The sequence below is a fragment of the Scardinius erythrophthalmus genome (genome assembly GCF_964197995.2).
Source record: "Scardinius erythrophthalmus genome assembly, chromosome: 19".
NCBI classification, from domain to species: domain Eukaryota; kingdom Metazoa; phylum Chordata; class Actinopteri; order Cypriniformes; family Leuciscidae; genus Scardinius; species Scardinius erythrophthalmus.
In genome coordinates this window covers 25284766-25300528 of record NC_138239.1, presented here as the reverse complement: position 1 = coordinate 25300528, position 15763 = coordinate 25284766, and the positions used below count along the sequence as shown (strand labels likewise).

The window sequence follows — 15763 nt, the reverse complement described above, 5'->3', positions numbered from 1 at the left end:
TCTCAGAAGGCGAAGCATTGCTACGTCTGCGGAGTGATTTACTCCAACTCTGAGCGAACTCTGCTCCTCACCACGGGGCTTCTCAGGTGCTGCAAGCAAATCACTTTGCAGAAGTAGCAGTGCTTCGCCTTCTGAGAATATAGTTCTCAGTATGTATACAGTTAGAAGATGGCTGTGTCTCATGTGACTTTGTTATTTGTACATGCTGTGACTATACAAATCACAACATGTAAATAGGAAAATGTTGGCGTTATTTTGTCACTTATTGGGAGCAGTATGCTAGCTGGAGCCATTTACCTCCAGTCTTTGTGCTAAGCTAGGCTAGCGGTGGATGCGTCAGACAGAGTTACGGCACGAACGGAGATGAGAAGGGGTATGTATGGACTTATCTAACTGGATACGGATACGGGTACGGATATGGTGAATAAGCTGAAGTCCCTAAAAGTCGGTGTGTTCCTTTAAGATAAATAAGACTTCTTTGCATTGACATTTTCATTATAGTTAAGCACATTTCCTCATCCAAATTCTCATTAATACAAATCTAAAAAATAAAATAACATAAAAAAATAAATACAATAAAATAAAATGTTCATCATGCTCCTTTTTTCCCTTTTTTATTTTGGGGTGACTATCGTGAAATTCAGCCTTTTAATAAGTCTAGTACTCTAAATGAACCTGCAGAGGGTGTAGACATTTATGAATGATGGCTGGTCCAATTTTGCGAAAATCTGAGGACTTTTCTGCCAAGTTCTTTGGGCACAGATTGCATGAGGGCCTGCTGTTGAGGAATTACCATTCACTGGACCTTACCCTCAGTAGAGGTAAACTATTCCTAATAAGTCACATATGTAGCCAATCCAAGACTATGCCATTTATATTATTCTGACAACATCCAGTTTAATAGTCACCCTCTGAAGAACTGCATGCCAGCACTGTCTGTTTGTCTGTCAGCATAAATGTTTTCAAGAAATAAATGAAAGATGGCAACATGAACATGGGCGTCCAGTCTTCAGGGCATTCATCAAAGCTTGTCCAGCATGATTCCCTGAATAGCAGTCGACACACCATTTAGGCTTGGACTTTTGACTTCTGGTTTGGCAGAAAAGGGCTCAATTTTATAGTTGTATGTGACACCACAGCACAACCCAAAGCATTTTATGTCTCTGTCTACAGACATTATTTCTTCTTACACAAGAAATACTTTTTATTCAGTTCTCTTAAGCTCACAGGTTGATAGAACAGGTTCAAAGTTCATGTCTCACAACACTGTTCACTATAGCATACATTCAGCACCGCAAGGCAACATTCTCACACTTGAAAAACAAATAATTGGAGGTAAAATGTGAGATTTGACGTAAGATAATTCACTTAAAGTATATGCTACTTAAATGTTATGCAAAATATGAGTTGAAAATGAGATTACGTTCAAAGCTGATTAGCTTCTGCCATTCCCTTTTAGATGCAGTGCAAAGTTCAAGTCTGATTTCACAAAGCTGGATTATGTGAGTGAGTAGTTATCAAATATGACTGAAACTGTGATTTTTGTGAAATTACAACTTAAATTGAATTTAGTTATAATATAAGTAGTACTGTTAACAAATTATAAGATAAGTATCCAGTAGCCATTTTAGCTATGCTAGCAGGCTAAACAGCTAATAGCATGCCTAAATAATTATGTGCACACGAATCAGGGATGATAAAATCCACAATGGATAAAAATAACTATACAAGATCACCTGAAGACCATAGTTGGAGTCAAGAAGGCACCCTCCATGATCCAGACCAAGACTAGATCGCTCAAGGCCTCCAGATCAAAACTTTGCTGAAAAGGCGAGCTAATCCATAGCTCCAATAAGATTTGACACAGTAACTTATACTGGAGCATTTCAGTATCATATTTTCTGAATATGAACCAGCATTTCCTTTTCATATGTTCACATATTTTGCTAGATTTTCAAAGACGCTTAAAGTGCTTGATTTTGTAGATAAACACACCACAAAAGAAAATCATAGTAGGACAGGTATTCCAACACGCAAAAACCTGGCAGCGTTTCTTACCAAATGCCTACAATTTAAGAGGAAAGAGGTGATTTAGGTGCTCGCATATTTGGCAGCTGCAGATCCAGTTCTTGAGAAGTTCATCTTTCAGAATCTGTTAGCATAAAATTGCTGCTAAATTTGAGGCACACATTCCTTGATAAATTTGATTAGGGGCTGCGGTTTTCCCTGGAAATGCGCATTTGATGCAAAGCAACACGTGTCAAAATCTATCAATCCGTTCATTTAGAAGACTAAAGGAGAAAAAGCCACAAGAGAGAAGATGAGTTCTCCACACTAAGCGAAAAAGAACAACTTCTTCCCTTGATTTGAGTCTCACACTTCCCCTCTCCCTACTACTTTTTCACTTTCCATAAAATAAATACACAAAACGGAAAATGCTTTTTACATCTGTTGTGACTAAAAGTTCAAACAGGCTGCTAATCCCCAGTAACTCGACTCAGATTTCTCAAGCAGGCAGTGCATACTTCACTACACACTTCATCCCGCTGGCACTGAGGGTTCTCACATCAGAGACATCACCATTTCTCTGACTCTGTGAGCTATTCATAAGTCCAAACTTGTTTAGATGGACTAAAATAGCTGTAAACTAATAAGTTCTATGACTGAGGCCATAACTGCCTTCTAGCTTTGACCATCAGCATATGGCCTGCGTGTCTATCCACCCTTAAGAAAGCATTGCGTCAGATGAAGGGGGAAGCCCCGGTCTGCACGTCAGAGCTGGGACAACCTCTCCCGTTCACACCCCAACAATCACAGACAAAACAACAATGTCAGAGTGGGTGTGTGTGGCTGAGAGTGAGCATTGCATTGTAGAACCACATGATTGACAGATAAAGAAGTAAAGGAAGGTGCTTTTAGTGTAATTATTACCAGGGTGGTGACATGTATAACCCTACTCTGAAAAGCTTTGGAAATCACAGGGGTCCCACAAAACGTCCTTTTAAGCCGAACCTTGCGTTCAGTAAGTGATAATTAGCTGTTCGGATGGACAGCAATGCACCTCCTGTCGTTTCACTGTAGGATAAAGGGAGGCTTTTCCTTTCATGTAGTCATCTGTGCCACACATTTAAAAGCACATTTGCTTTTTTAAAGTCCCCTCAGGTTATGTTTCCCTTCAATAAATGAATTACAGAAAAATGCATAACATCTGTAACTGTCCTGAAAGGGACTTATAAAACAGGTTGCCTGTCCTTTTGATTGTCTGTCTATGAACTGTCATCATCTCTGTGCAATGCAAAGTTTGATTTGTCTGAAAACGTCTTATCTGATTGAACAAAAAATGGATTTAGCTGATTAGATCTATCTATCTTAAGGTGTTGATCTTGATGGTATGATGGGTATCATCATAAGGCAATACCATGCTGGTAACATTTTTAGGGTCCAATTCACACCATTAAAGTTGCTTATTAGCATACATATTACTAGGATATTGGATGTTTATTAGTGCTTATAAAGCATATATTAATGCCTTATTCTACATGACCATATTCCACATCCCTTAATCCAACCTAATACATAAACTTAACAACTACCTTACAAACTATTAATAAGCAGTAACTAAGAGTTTACTGATGCAAAAGTCATAATTAATAGTTAGTTACAATAGTGAGAATTGGACCCTACTGTAAAGTGTGACCATATTTATACTTACAACCATGGCACATATAACTACCATCTATCTATCTATCTATCTATCTATCTATCTATCTATCTATCTATCTATCTATCTATCTATCTATCTATCTATCTATCTATCTATCTATCTATCTATCTATCTATCTATCTATCTATCTATCTATCTATCTATCTATCTATCTATCTATCTATCTATCGTGTATTTCATTATTTTTCACTATTACTTTCTTTCATCATATTAGTGTCTGAAATGAAAGTGTCATACCTGTGTCTGCTCGATGCTCTCGCCCCGTTTAAAGGCTGAGTCTGAGTCTGGGTCCCTGCGTACAGGTTATACCGCTGAGGATACGACGCGCTCCGAACATCTCCAGAGAAAACCAACACCAGCATCGATATCAAAAGAACTGCACCATCCATCACAGCGCACGTCGGTCTGCAACAGTGTCTAACACTATATAACGAATGAATTCTCTCGAACGAGCTTTTATTCCACTAAAAATAGCGCTTTCGCGGTGTCTAGAGGAGCTTCTTTATACTCCCAGAAGTTCGTAGCTACTATCGATCCATTACGCGCGTCCAGAGCGCTGCTTCCAGAAGTGTCGGATAAATCTCTCAAATCGACGCGTAACGGCGCTTTACCTCCTTGTGCGCTGATAAAACAACCTAAACTCCCTCTATCCTTCTTTTGAATGGTTTGTAATATTTGTCGGTACATCCAAACAAAGCAATCCGGAGGCTTCCTGAAATCTGGAGGAGTTTTCTTGGAAAGGAGATGCAGTGAGTTTGGATTGAGGGGAGCCAGTGCGCTCTGACGCACTCCAACGTCCCCAACACACACACACATACACACTCTCTCTCTTTCTCTCTTCACCTCCCTCCCTGAAACCCTCCCTCCAGTGCACTGATGACAAAATCACAGCCATCTATGCTTAAAAACCAACAGGACCACGTGTGTGAATACTAGGGCTGATTATGAAATTTCAGCGACATGGTGAACAGCAGTGATTGAAACCATATGGCCTCTTGATAGTATGGCTGATGTCCCACATCTGATCTTTCTTGTGGTTACCTTAGGTGAAGAGAGCAGCTTTTGTGCTTTTGAGAGCCCACTACAGAAAGTTTAACTTCTGTGTGCAGTTGTTCTAATAATTCTTAGTTTTACTGACGTTCAGTTACATGATTACAATCTCAAAATCTGTCAGCAACATTCCCACACTAAAAAATATATATATATATTTTCATGATTTCATGAACTTTTTTTTCTTTTGTAATATCAAATTAAGACAATTATGGTTCAGATAACATTTTGAACTTCTGTTGATTAAATCACCTTCATTGCATTAACTCAATTTTTTTATTTTAATGAACTCAAAATTAAGGCAACAAGGTAACTTACTTTTTAAAGTTAAACCAACAATATTTTTTTTATATTTCACCCAAAAGTTAAAAGTATAAGAAAAAGAAGAAATTATGTTAATTATTTTCATGACAATTAAGCACTTTCTTATTACTATAATAGGGGAAACACTTACATTGTAAACTATTTATACATGCAGTTGGTGTTGTTGTACTGTAATTTATGCTGATAAAATTGGTAAAATATTGAATGTTAAACAATGGTAATGTGCAAAAATGTGCTTGATAGACATGGAAATATACATTACAACGCTGTGACAAAAAACACTATTTTCTTAAACTAAAATATAATGTATTGTTTGTAGCGTGAAATATTAACAAACAATTGGATTACCGCTGTAGGCAGCGCTCTAAGTTTTAAGACTCCTTAAGTTTTATTATTATTATTTTACCCATTTTACCCCCTTTTTCTGACTTATCTGTAATGTTTATGCTGATTAGAGGATTTTCATAAACAAATCAAAAATAGTTCTCATTTGCCGTAAATGTCAGCCAGCTGTGTGCTATTTAAAAAAATGTTAATGGCCTCTATTTTAAAACAGATATCAGGTGAATGTTTAAAGAATGTTTCTCACTGGTTTATCTCTGAAAGATCTATCTTTTCCACTCCTTTGAAGCCCTACAGCTGTGAAAAACTATTTGTTACACTTTCCAAAAGTGGGATGGCTTTGGGGCCAAAAAAAGCGAGAGAAAATAGCAAAGCAGCCTGCTGTTCTTCAATAGAAGAGAGCAAACCAAACATCTGTGGTTTTGAAGACAATGGTAAACTGCATTAAAAATGAGGAAAGTGAATATGCCCACACAGAGGAGTGAACCATAACGTCTGTAACCGAATGTGTGAAAGGAAAAAGACATACAGACAGAGGTAAGGGGCAGCGCAGCAGGCTGTAAGACGAGCTTTTCTGCTGTCACTCACAGATCGTGCAGACAGTATAAGGCGGAGATGTGAGGCATTTCAGTAATGCTCTCTGTTCTACCACAACCACCTGTAACGGTGCCCTGATTTGACCTCAGGCACCAAACAGACCCCCAACTCGCCTTATTTACCACCACCCAGATATGCCATGCATGTTCAGGCATGCAGAGCTAACAGATCTAGTCTAATTTGATAAATAAATGAAGATTAAAATGCATTTAGGAAATCCTGACTGTCTTTATACCAGCGTTACATCCGCTTCAGCATGAATCCACAGTCAGTCTTTTGTGCTCCTCTGTCAGAATAATTCGACAGGCTTCTCACCAATAAAAAGAAGCCCTGCCTCAGGCTGGATAGTGGCAGTGAGGGTTATTCAAGTGTCAATAAGAAAAGGCTCAGCTGATGATACAGCCGGTTAAACTTAGTCAGGGAGATCTGGTGAGCGGGAGATTCTGTGTGGTGGCAGCTCACAGTTAAAGACTGTAATCATTAAACAGAAAAACATGTTTCTTAAAGAGCAAAGAAATACTTGCAGAGCTCTTTTATTTTCCCAATGAAAGTATACAATTGCTTGGCTGTTCAATTAAAAAATAAATACCTTGCTCCAAAAGATCACCACCTCCAGTAGCAATACTGAAGTTTATTATGGCAATTAAAGTATTCTTATGCAAATATATATATATATATATATACACAATTTTAAAATGTACAAAAGAGTACAAATATACACAATTTAAATTCAAATAAATTGTAAATGTAAATTAAATTATTAAAATTATGTATTATTGTATTTTATATATATATATATATATACACACACACTGTATATGTGCATAAACTAATATATATATTATATATATATAAAACATAACACAATAATAATGCAATACATAAAATAATACAGATCATAAATACAATAAATACAATAAAATAAGATAGATCATTGTTATATTTTATATATATACATATATATTATTGTATTATTCAATGTAAATGTAATGTGTGTGTGTGTGTGTGTGTGTATATATATATATATATATATATATATATATATTTATACACTCACCTAAAGGATTATTAGGAACACCATCTTTCGCCTTCAGAACTGCCTTAATTCTACGTGGCATTGATTCAACAAGGTGCTGAAAGCAATCTTTAGAAATGTTGGCCCATATTGATAGGATAGCATCTTGCAGTTGATGGAGATTTGTGGGATGAACATCCAGGGCACGAAGCTCCCGTTCCACCACATCCCAAAGATGCTCTATTGGGTTGAGATCTGGTGACTGTGGGGGCCATTTTAGTACAGTGAACTCATTGTCATGTTCAAGAAACCAATTTGAAATGATTCAAGCTTTGTGACATGGTGCATTATCCTGCTGGAAGTAGCCATCAGAGGATGGGTACATGGTGGTCATAAAGGGATGGACATGGTCAGAAACAATAGTCAGGTAGGCCGTGGCATTTAAACGATGCCCAATTGGCACTAAGGGGCCTAAAGTGTGCCAAGAAAACATCCCCCACACCATTACACCACCACCACCAGCCTGCACAGTGGTAACAAGGCATGATGGATCCATGTTCTCATTCTGTTTACGCCAAATTCTGACTCTACCATCTGAATGTCTCAACAGAAATCAAGACTCATCAGACCAGGCAACATTTTTCCAGACTTCAACTGTCCAATTTTGGTGAGCTCATGCAAATTGTAGCCTCTTTTTCCTATTTGTAGTGGAGATGAGTGGTACCCGGTGGGGTCTTCTGCTGTTGGAGCCCATCCGCCTCAAGGTTGTGCGTGTTGTGGCTTCACAAATGCTTTGCTGCATACCTCGGTTGTAACGAGTGGTTATTTCAGTCAAAGTTGCTCTTCTATCAGCTTGAATCAGTCGGCCCATTCTCCTCTGACCTCTAGCATCAACAAGGCATTTTCGCCCACAGGACTGCCACATACTGGATGTTTTTCCATTTTCACACCATTCTTTGTAAACCCTAGAAATGGTTGTGCGTGAAAATCCTAGTAACTGAGCAGATTGTGAAATACTCAGACCGGCCCGTCTGGCACCAACAACCATGCCACGCTCAAAATTGCTTAAATCACCTTTCTTTACCATTCTGACATTCAGTTTGGAGTTCAGGAGATTGTCTTGACCAGGACCACACCCCTAAATGCATTGAAGCAACTGCCATGTGATTGGTTGATTAGATAATCGCATTAATGAGAAATTGAACAGGTGTTCCTAATAATCCTTTAGGTGAGTGTATATATATATAAATATTAACAATAGATACCAGAAGTTTAGCATAAAACCATGTGCTGTAGACATTACTCAGGGTAGCATTATTGATTTTAATACAAATATTTTTATGGATTGTGTTGTTTAAAACTTGCCAATTGTTCAGCTGACGAACCATCTTTCCAAAAAATTTCAGTAGACAAAAAAACTTTCATCAGATGTGCTTTAGGAATTTTATACAGTGCATGCTGTGGCAAAATGGCATCAACCCTGACTAAAGTCTGTAAACAAGCTACAAACAACCTGCCAGTTACACCAGTTATTGATTGCACTTTAAGTTAAATGCCACTAAAAACCTCAAGTATGCCCATAACTGGCGAGAATTCATACAATATTTAGTCCGCAGTGAAACTGCGTCACACCAAAACACTTGACCAAATAATTTTTGAGCGCAGCCAGCTGTATTAGACAACCAGGCACATGTGGAAAACGATCACTGCCCTACACTTACAGTCACATCAACAGCTGTGTTTACAGTGTAATTAGGGGGTCTCCCTCCACCATCATCCCCTGCACCCTACCATTCCCTCTGTTTCCCCCAGTCCTTAACCACTGTGGGCTATTCATCTGGCTGCTGCCTCTGGTCTCCTCCACAGCCACTCACCGCACAACCCAGCATCGGTTGATACGCTAAACCACAGATGGGGACGAGTGCCTGCTGTACTGTAATCGCTATCACATATGATTCTCAGTTCTGCTGTTTCAATCAGAAAATAACTGGCAACTGTTGGAGCAATGGCCTCAGTGCACTGCTGAGATATTGAACAGCGATGCTTTTATATTAGTGAAAGATCTCAAAATTAATTTCATCTAGCCAAAGACAATCCATCAATTTCATTTATCAGAATAAAATGATGTAAAGTGGTTATTGTGTAAAATCCCCATAAACTACAATATGTCACGAACACTGAGTTGCTTTTTCCCTCTTGTGAATCATCCATCACTCTAAAAAGTAATATTACAGAGTGATTTCCAAGAATTTTAATATGCAGAAGTGCGTATGGAAACTGTATCCTGTGTATGTGGGGTTGCCACACCACAAAATCACCACAGCAACAACCCACAAAGCGAAAATACAAAACAGATCATTTGCACAAAATAATGCCAATGAGCTTTTTTTCTCCTTGTGAACAAGTGAAACCAAATGACCGTACTTCCTCAGGACTTCCTAGAAAACAGAGATAGGCTTACATGGCAAAACTGAGAAGATTCTTCCTTCTGGGCTTCTGTTTTATCTCAGTTTAGTCCACAAACTCACAACCTGTTGGAGTGCATATATATATATATATGCTATATGGACATACAGTATGTGCTGTAGATAATAATAAGAATAATCTTTATCTTATAGTGCCTTTAAAATAAGCTTCTCAAAGAGCTTTACATAGTAAAAAACAACCTTTGCAATACAAACAAATAAAAAAATCAACTAAAAGCAAACCTTTAAATGAGTCTGTGTTCGGTTCTTTTAAAGATGACTCTAGTGTGAAAGTGTGTTCACACTTGGCATGTTTAGTTCGATTAAAACGAACCCTGGTGCGATTGCTCTGTTAGTGCGGTTCATTTGAAATAAGTGTGAACGCTGCCATCCGAACCCATGGTGTCACCAAACAAGAAAACCGAGACCGCTGAAAAGATGAGTCTCGGTCCGCTTCCAAATGAACTCTGGTGCGGTTTAAATTAAATATTACCTCAATAAGGACCAAAGACATGTAAGCGAACCAAAAACAGGATGTGATGTCACAAGATGCGACCCTAAAAAGGACAGAATGCTCAATGATGGTTTTCTCATCATAGTCGCAATTTTGTCCATCACAGTTTGGTACAGGCATCAGAATTGCAGAGTTACTGTTTTAACTCTTTAACACATTTTATAAGCTCTCCACAAGTTCTCAGCTGGTCAAAATACCTTCATTTGTAGGTTACGCACACACAACGAGCGCATTTATCCCTGCACTCAGCATTGTTTCGGATGAAAGGTAAGTTCTGTCACGAAATATACGTCATAAAAGCTGTTTTTCTTTTGTACATTTAGGTTCAGTGTTGAAAATGACGAGCCGTAATGTTAAAAAAGTGAAAGCTAAGCAAACCAGAACTAATGTATATCATTTTCTTTTTTGGTCCAGACCACAAGAACCAAGAGAACTGAACTACAAATGTGAACACTAGGTCTTACCTAAAAACTTCGGCACCTTTCACAAGGCAACATTTCAAAGTGGGCCAAAATGTTTTCATGCAAGTCACATGCGTGTGCAACTGTCCTCCTATTGGTCAGAGTTTTCTCTGCGTCATCCATCAAGATTATTGACAAGTTCACAACATGAGTTTATTTTGGGACACATGTAAACACTATATAAATGTAGCTGTCATTCGCGCTGTTTAATTATACATTCATATTAATACTGCAGCAAATTCAAACACGCTCTATCTGGACTCCAAGCGCTGTCTAAACATTAACTGTGTCAAGACACACACAAACACTATACAAATGTTATAATGCAGCTAGAGCAGGAATCAAGGCTTCATCGGGATTCGGGACAGCATTCTCGCACAGAGAAGCGCAATTTTAACTTTCACACCTCAACCGAACCGCCCCGGAGTTCTTTTGCAATCGGTCCAAGACCAACTCATTCAGGCGTTCACATTTGCTGAAACGAACCAAACCAAGGGAGAACACGCACCAGGTTCTGAAACAAACGCTCAGGTGTGAAAGCACCCTAAAAAGACATCTAATAGCCATCCAAACACAGCCCTGACATCTAGGCTAAAACAACGCAAAATTTGGGTGGTCAGTGAAAATTTAATAGACGTCTAACCATAGCCCAAGAATAGGCGCACAGGCTATGCATAGAACATGTCAAAGAAATGAACCCAAACACCTTGTAATCACTGTTGACTTTGCTTACACAATGGAATATCATACACATCTCGCAAGTTATTTTGGCAAAAACAACATGTAACCAAATTCAAAGTTATTTTGGCATGGATTACTCATAGCTGGACTATATTGGGAGTTAACCTAGACAGTGAAATTATGGCTATTGCTTGGGTACTAAGTGCCTCACAAATCTCAACTGGAGGTAAATTCCACAACTTAGGGGCATGCTGTAAGTCATGATAGATGGAGCAAAGTTTATGCTTCAGAGTATAGCGTTAAAAGATAAGATACCCGAATATCAAACCCACATGTGCTTTTTAAACATTTAATTATGAGCATTAATAAGTAGTCAGTCCTCACTAACAGTTTCCACACATCTAAGTTTTCCGCTAGATGTTGGAACATGTCTGCGCAGATTTGATCCCATTTAGTGTGTAATTTCTGCCATAATATCACCAAATAGAAATGCAAAAATAATTACTGGTCCTACAGGTTTCCTGAAAAAAAAAAATCCTACCTTGATTACATATAGTTGTCTCTGCACATTAAGTTGGAACTGGAGACAGTATTGTAAAAATGTTAAAATGAAATACTTTACCTTTATGTCCTGAATACCTTTATGATCTGCTCATTCACACTTCATTTACAAGCTACATATTTGTTTCCTTTCGAATAACACTTAGATCAGATACTTCCTTCTAAATTTCTACAACAGCAAAACACAGGATGAAAGATCCCAAAACAGCAGCGTCAACAACAAGTCACACTCAGTGTGGACTGGAGTTCAGAGACGCACAAAAATATGCTCCAGAGCAGCTGGGAATGCTAAAGGTTCAGATATAGGCTGTGTTTTGAGTATACAGACAGCATGAGATTTGCAAACAGTTAGCCATGTACTCGCTTGCTCTCTCAAATCTCTCTGTAACAGCTTGTGCATTTGTGAAAGTATAATGAAGGCCCACCCATGCATTGCAATTAAAGCTAACCATTGTTTTATAGCTGCGCCTCTAGGATCGGGCCACACATTTAACAGAGTGTGTCACTTCCACATGGGCTGTGCCCAGGTAAATAAAAGACCAAATGCTTGGAAACTGATTATAGAGCACAAATTACAGACAATAAGCAGCACTGCAGTAGCCAAGACATACTGTGGATCCCAGTGGAAAATTGTTTTTATTGAAGCATCAGCATCGTCTTAGATGTAGTTCCTAAAATGGAGACATAAATATAGATACAAAAGAGGCAATTGTTAACATACAGTAAGATTATAGAGCTACAAAGTTAAAGTGGGTGACATAGTCCACATATTTATTTAGTTTTTTGTAAGAATTGGTTTATATTGAATCTCTGATGAATTTCTGTTGATTTTGTGGTGAACTGTGAGTTGGATATGTTTTCGTGTATATACATATAAGGCTATCCCATCTGGTCCAAACCAACAGAAGGTCTACTGTCGCACAAGTCACACAAAATTTTAATGATGGTTATGGGAGGAATGTGTCACAACACACAATGCGTCACACTATAATGCTTATGGGGCTGCAGCCGCAGACAAATCAGAGTGCCTATGATGACCCCTGTCCACTGTCAAAAGCTCCTACAATGGGCACGTGGACATCAGAACTGGAACTTGGGCCAGTGGAAGAAGGTCGTCATCAGATGACTCCCGTTTTCTTTTACAATACGTGGATGGCCTTGTAAGTGTGCACCACCTGGGGAAGTGATGGCACCAGGATCACTGTGGGACGACGATGTGGGGCAGTGGAGGGAGTGTGATGCTCTTGGCAGTGTTCTGCTGGGAAACCCCATTCACGCAAAGTTCTACCTACCTAAACATTGTTGACCAGGTAAACCCCTTCATGACAATGGTGTTCCCTGGTGGAAGTGGTATCTTTCAGCAGGATAATGCATGATGAACATGATGAAGAGTTCAAGATGTTGCTCTGGCCACCAAATTCCCCAGATCTCAATCCAGTTGAGCATCTGTTGGATGTGCTGGCCCAACAAGTTCAAGTTCGGCTCCACCTCGCAACCTACAGGATCTGCTGCTAACGTCATGGTACCAGATACCACAGGATACCTTCAGGGGGTCTTGTAGAGTCCATGTCTTGGCGGGTTGGCCCTGTTTTGGCAGCACGTGGAAGACCAGAACATCACAATATATACCAGTCTCCTCCATCGCTGTGTTTTTCTTGTGTGATTGTGATTGACGTGCTGTAGTCATGGCCGAAATCATTGGACATACAGTTTGAATACTGTATGAATACATTTTTGTCACCGGTTTTAACGTTACCGTTGTGTGACACGTTAAGAGTGACAGTTTGAGTTGCCAGAGTGTCCAAACTGAGACACATCTTTAAAAATCTGATTGGAGTCGCATTTCAAACCACCTCTAAATGTGGTTTGAATCAAATTGGAAAAAATAAAATCTGGATAAACATTCTGATTTCTGCTGACAGTCTGAACATAGCCTTAAACTAGTTGTAATTATGCTTTTTTTCTTCTTCTTTTTTTTGCATACCAGATTTTTTTTCATTCCATCTTCTGTCTAATACAATTTGGTCTGTGATGAAATCTAACAACATCAGCTTGAGTTGCCAAGAATTTTACGACTTCCAAATACAGGGTTATGCCGCACTCAATACTTTGACCTGTGATTTTCCCAAAGACTTCCTTACTCCAATTACAGGGAAGTGTTTTTTACCCTGAGGCCTCAGTGATAAAATCCTTAGAGGACTGGACACCGTGACCTCACGGTCACAGGTCACGTGTGTGTCAGACTTAGGGTGAACAGCTTAAGTTTATATGTTCCTCATGAGAACCAACAAAACTTCCTTTTTTCCAGGTATACAATAATCTTGGCTATATTTAATCGCTGACAAACTGCATTTCACTCGGGAGTAGAAACTCTGAGAGCAATTTGGTGCATGTAACATGATCACAGGATTGGAAGATCAAGATTTGTGTGGCGATTATTCAGATACCACATTCAGAAGTGTGCTATGTTTCAGTAATTATCATGGTGTAAATATAATACTCTCGATGACCAACAGATGTCTTAAATTATAACGGAATGTTTTGGTCGACGGTATGGAAAAATGGAGGCATTAGTTGAATGTTTCATCAGTACCATTTGCGACCAGAGGTGTTGGGTATTAATGAGTACAGTATATGATGATCAAGGATATAACTGTATGCCAAAAACGTATTTTTCTTTTGTGCAAGTGAACACAAGTATGTTTAAAATTAGATAAGTTAAAATAAAACCACATGCTAACAGCACAAATCATATAAAACAAAGACGCGCACAACTATAGCCTTTGATGTCGGTGCTGCAATCCTCATTTTCTAGTCTCCATTTTTATGAATTCCCAGCGACGCTACCTCTACTATGTCAACCGTGTAACCGAAGAGTAATGGGACCACTGTTGCACGTTCCAAAAACCTAAAACAAATATAGTTAATCAATCCAATCTGACAAGCTAGACCTGATGCATAATATTACCCAGTCTTATTATTCAACATTTCTTGAAGTCCATCCCATATTAGGGTTAACCCATTGTTGTTTTAGGCTTGCTGACAGCAGCACATATGAATTTCAGTGGAGCGGCTTGCTGGGATTAAATGATTGAACTTATACGTGCGTGTCATATTCAGTGGCGCGTTGTTAGAAGTTATCAGTGGAAAACGTGCAACCAGAGAGGGCAGTGGATTTATGGAGCTGTGATTTATAGGTCTCTCACCTGCTCCCTGTCACAAGCCTTCAGGGAGATGGAGGTAGGTTAACAATGTAGAGGCAGGGAAAGGAAATTCATTACATTCTTCAACAAGTTACTGCTGTGGCTTTTAAGGCTGAAACGTCCCATTAAATGGCAGGGAAGGTCCTCATTTCCCCTTTAGATTCACAGATCAGTGCCATCCTCTAATTTCCTAATTGATTGGGTCACTTGACTAACTACATCTACATCTGACATGAAACAAGATAGCCTAGGCCTTAAATGAACCGATTTAACAAATTCATCTGTGAAAAGGCTAGTGCATTCTTACTGCCAGTACAATACATCAAAGAAAAGAAAAAGGAAGCAGAAGCCCAGAAAGTCACCATGTCTTCTGATAGTTGAATGTTTCAGCTCTCTGGATGTTTATTTTCCTGTCTCTGATGGTCTGCCCATGGATTCAGTCAGTCAGAGCGGTTGTGAAGGATGAGGAACGAGTCTCTTTTTCTGCTTACATGTTCAATTCGAAGGTAAAGCTTTCAGTAATGTTGGCTGACCTTCCTTTGTGCCGAACAGCTGCGGACTTAAGTCGATCCCTGGAATGGGCAGAAGGAGAATTAAATAGAAAGTCATAGGTGCTGATTTGAGTTGTATTGTCTGAGGAGGCCCATTTCTAAGATTTTGTTTTCTACTAAGTATAACTTTGCTGCCTCCTGTGTGTTTATACAGGCTGTGGGTCAGTTGCTGAACCAGTTGCTTCTGTAGGAGAATCATTCCTTTTATACAGTACATACATTTACACTATACTGTTCAAAACTTTTTTTAAGTAATACTTTTATTAAAGTGACAG

The 15763-nt window shown here is 38.9% G+C and overlaps 1 protein-coding gene across 1 annotated transcript in view; it reads right to left on the bottom strand.

Annotated features, from left to right (window-relative positions):
- emilin1b (elastin microfibril interfacer 1b) overlaps nucleotides 1–4536 on the bottom strand; it is a 37308-nt gene extending 32772 nt beyond the window's left edge. The window contains exon 1 of the mRNA XM_081347518.1: nucleotides 3962–4536. Coding sequence (XP_081203644.1) covers nucleotides 3962–4113 — 152 coding nt within the window. The 5' untranslated portion in view covers nucleotides 4114–4536. The remainder of the gene's footprint in view (nucleotides 1–3961) is intronic.
- Nucleotides 4537–15763: the final 11227 nt, after the last annotated feature.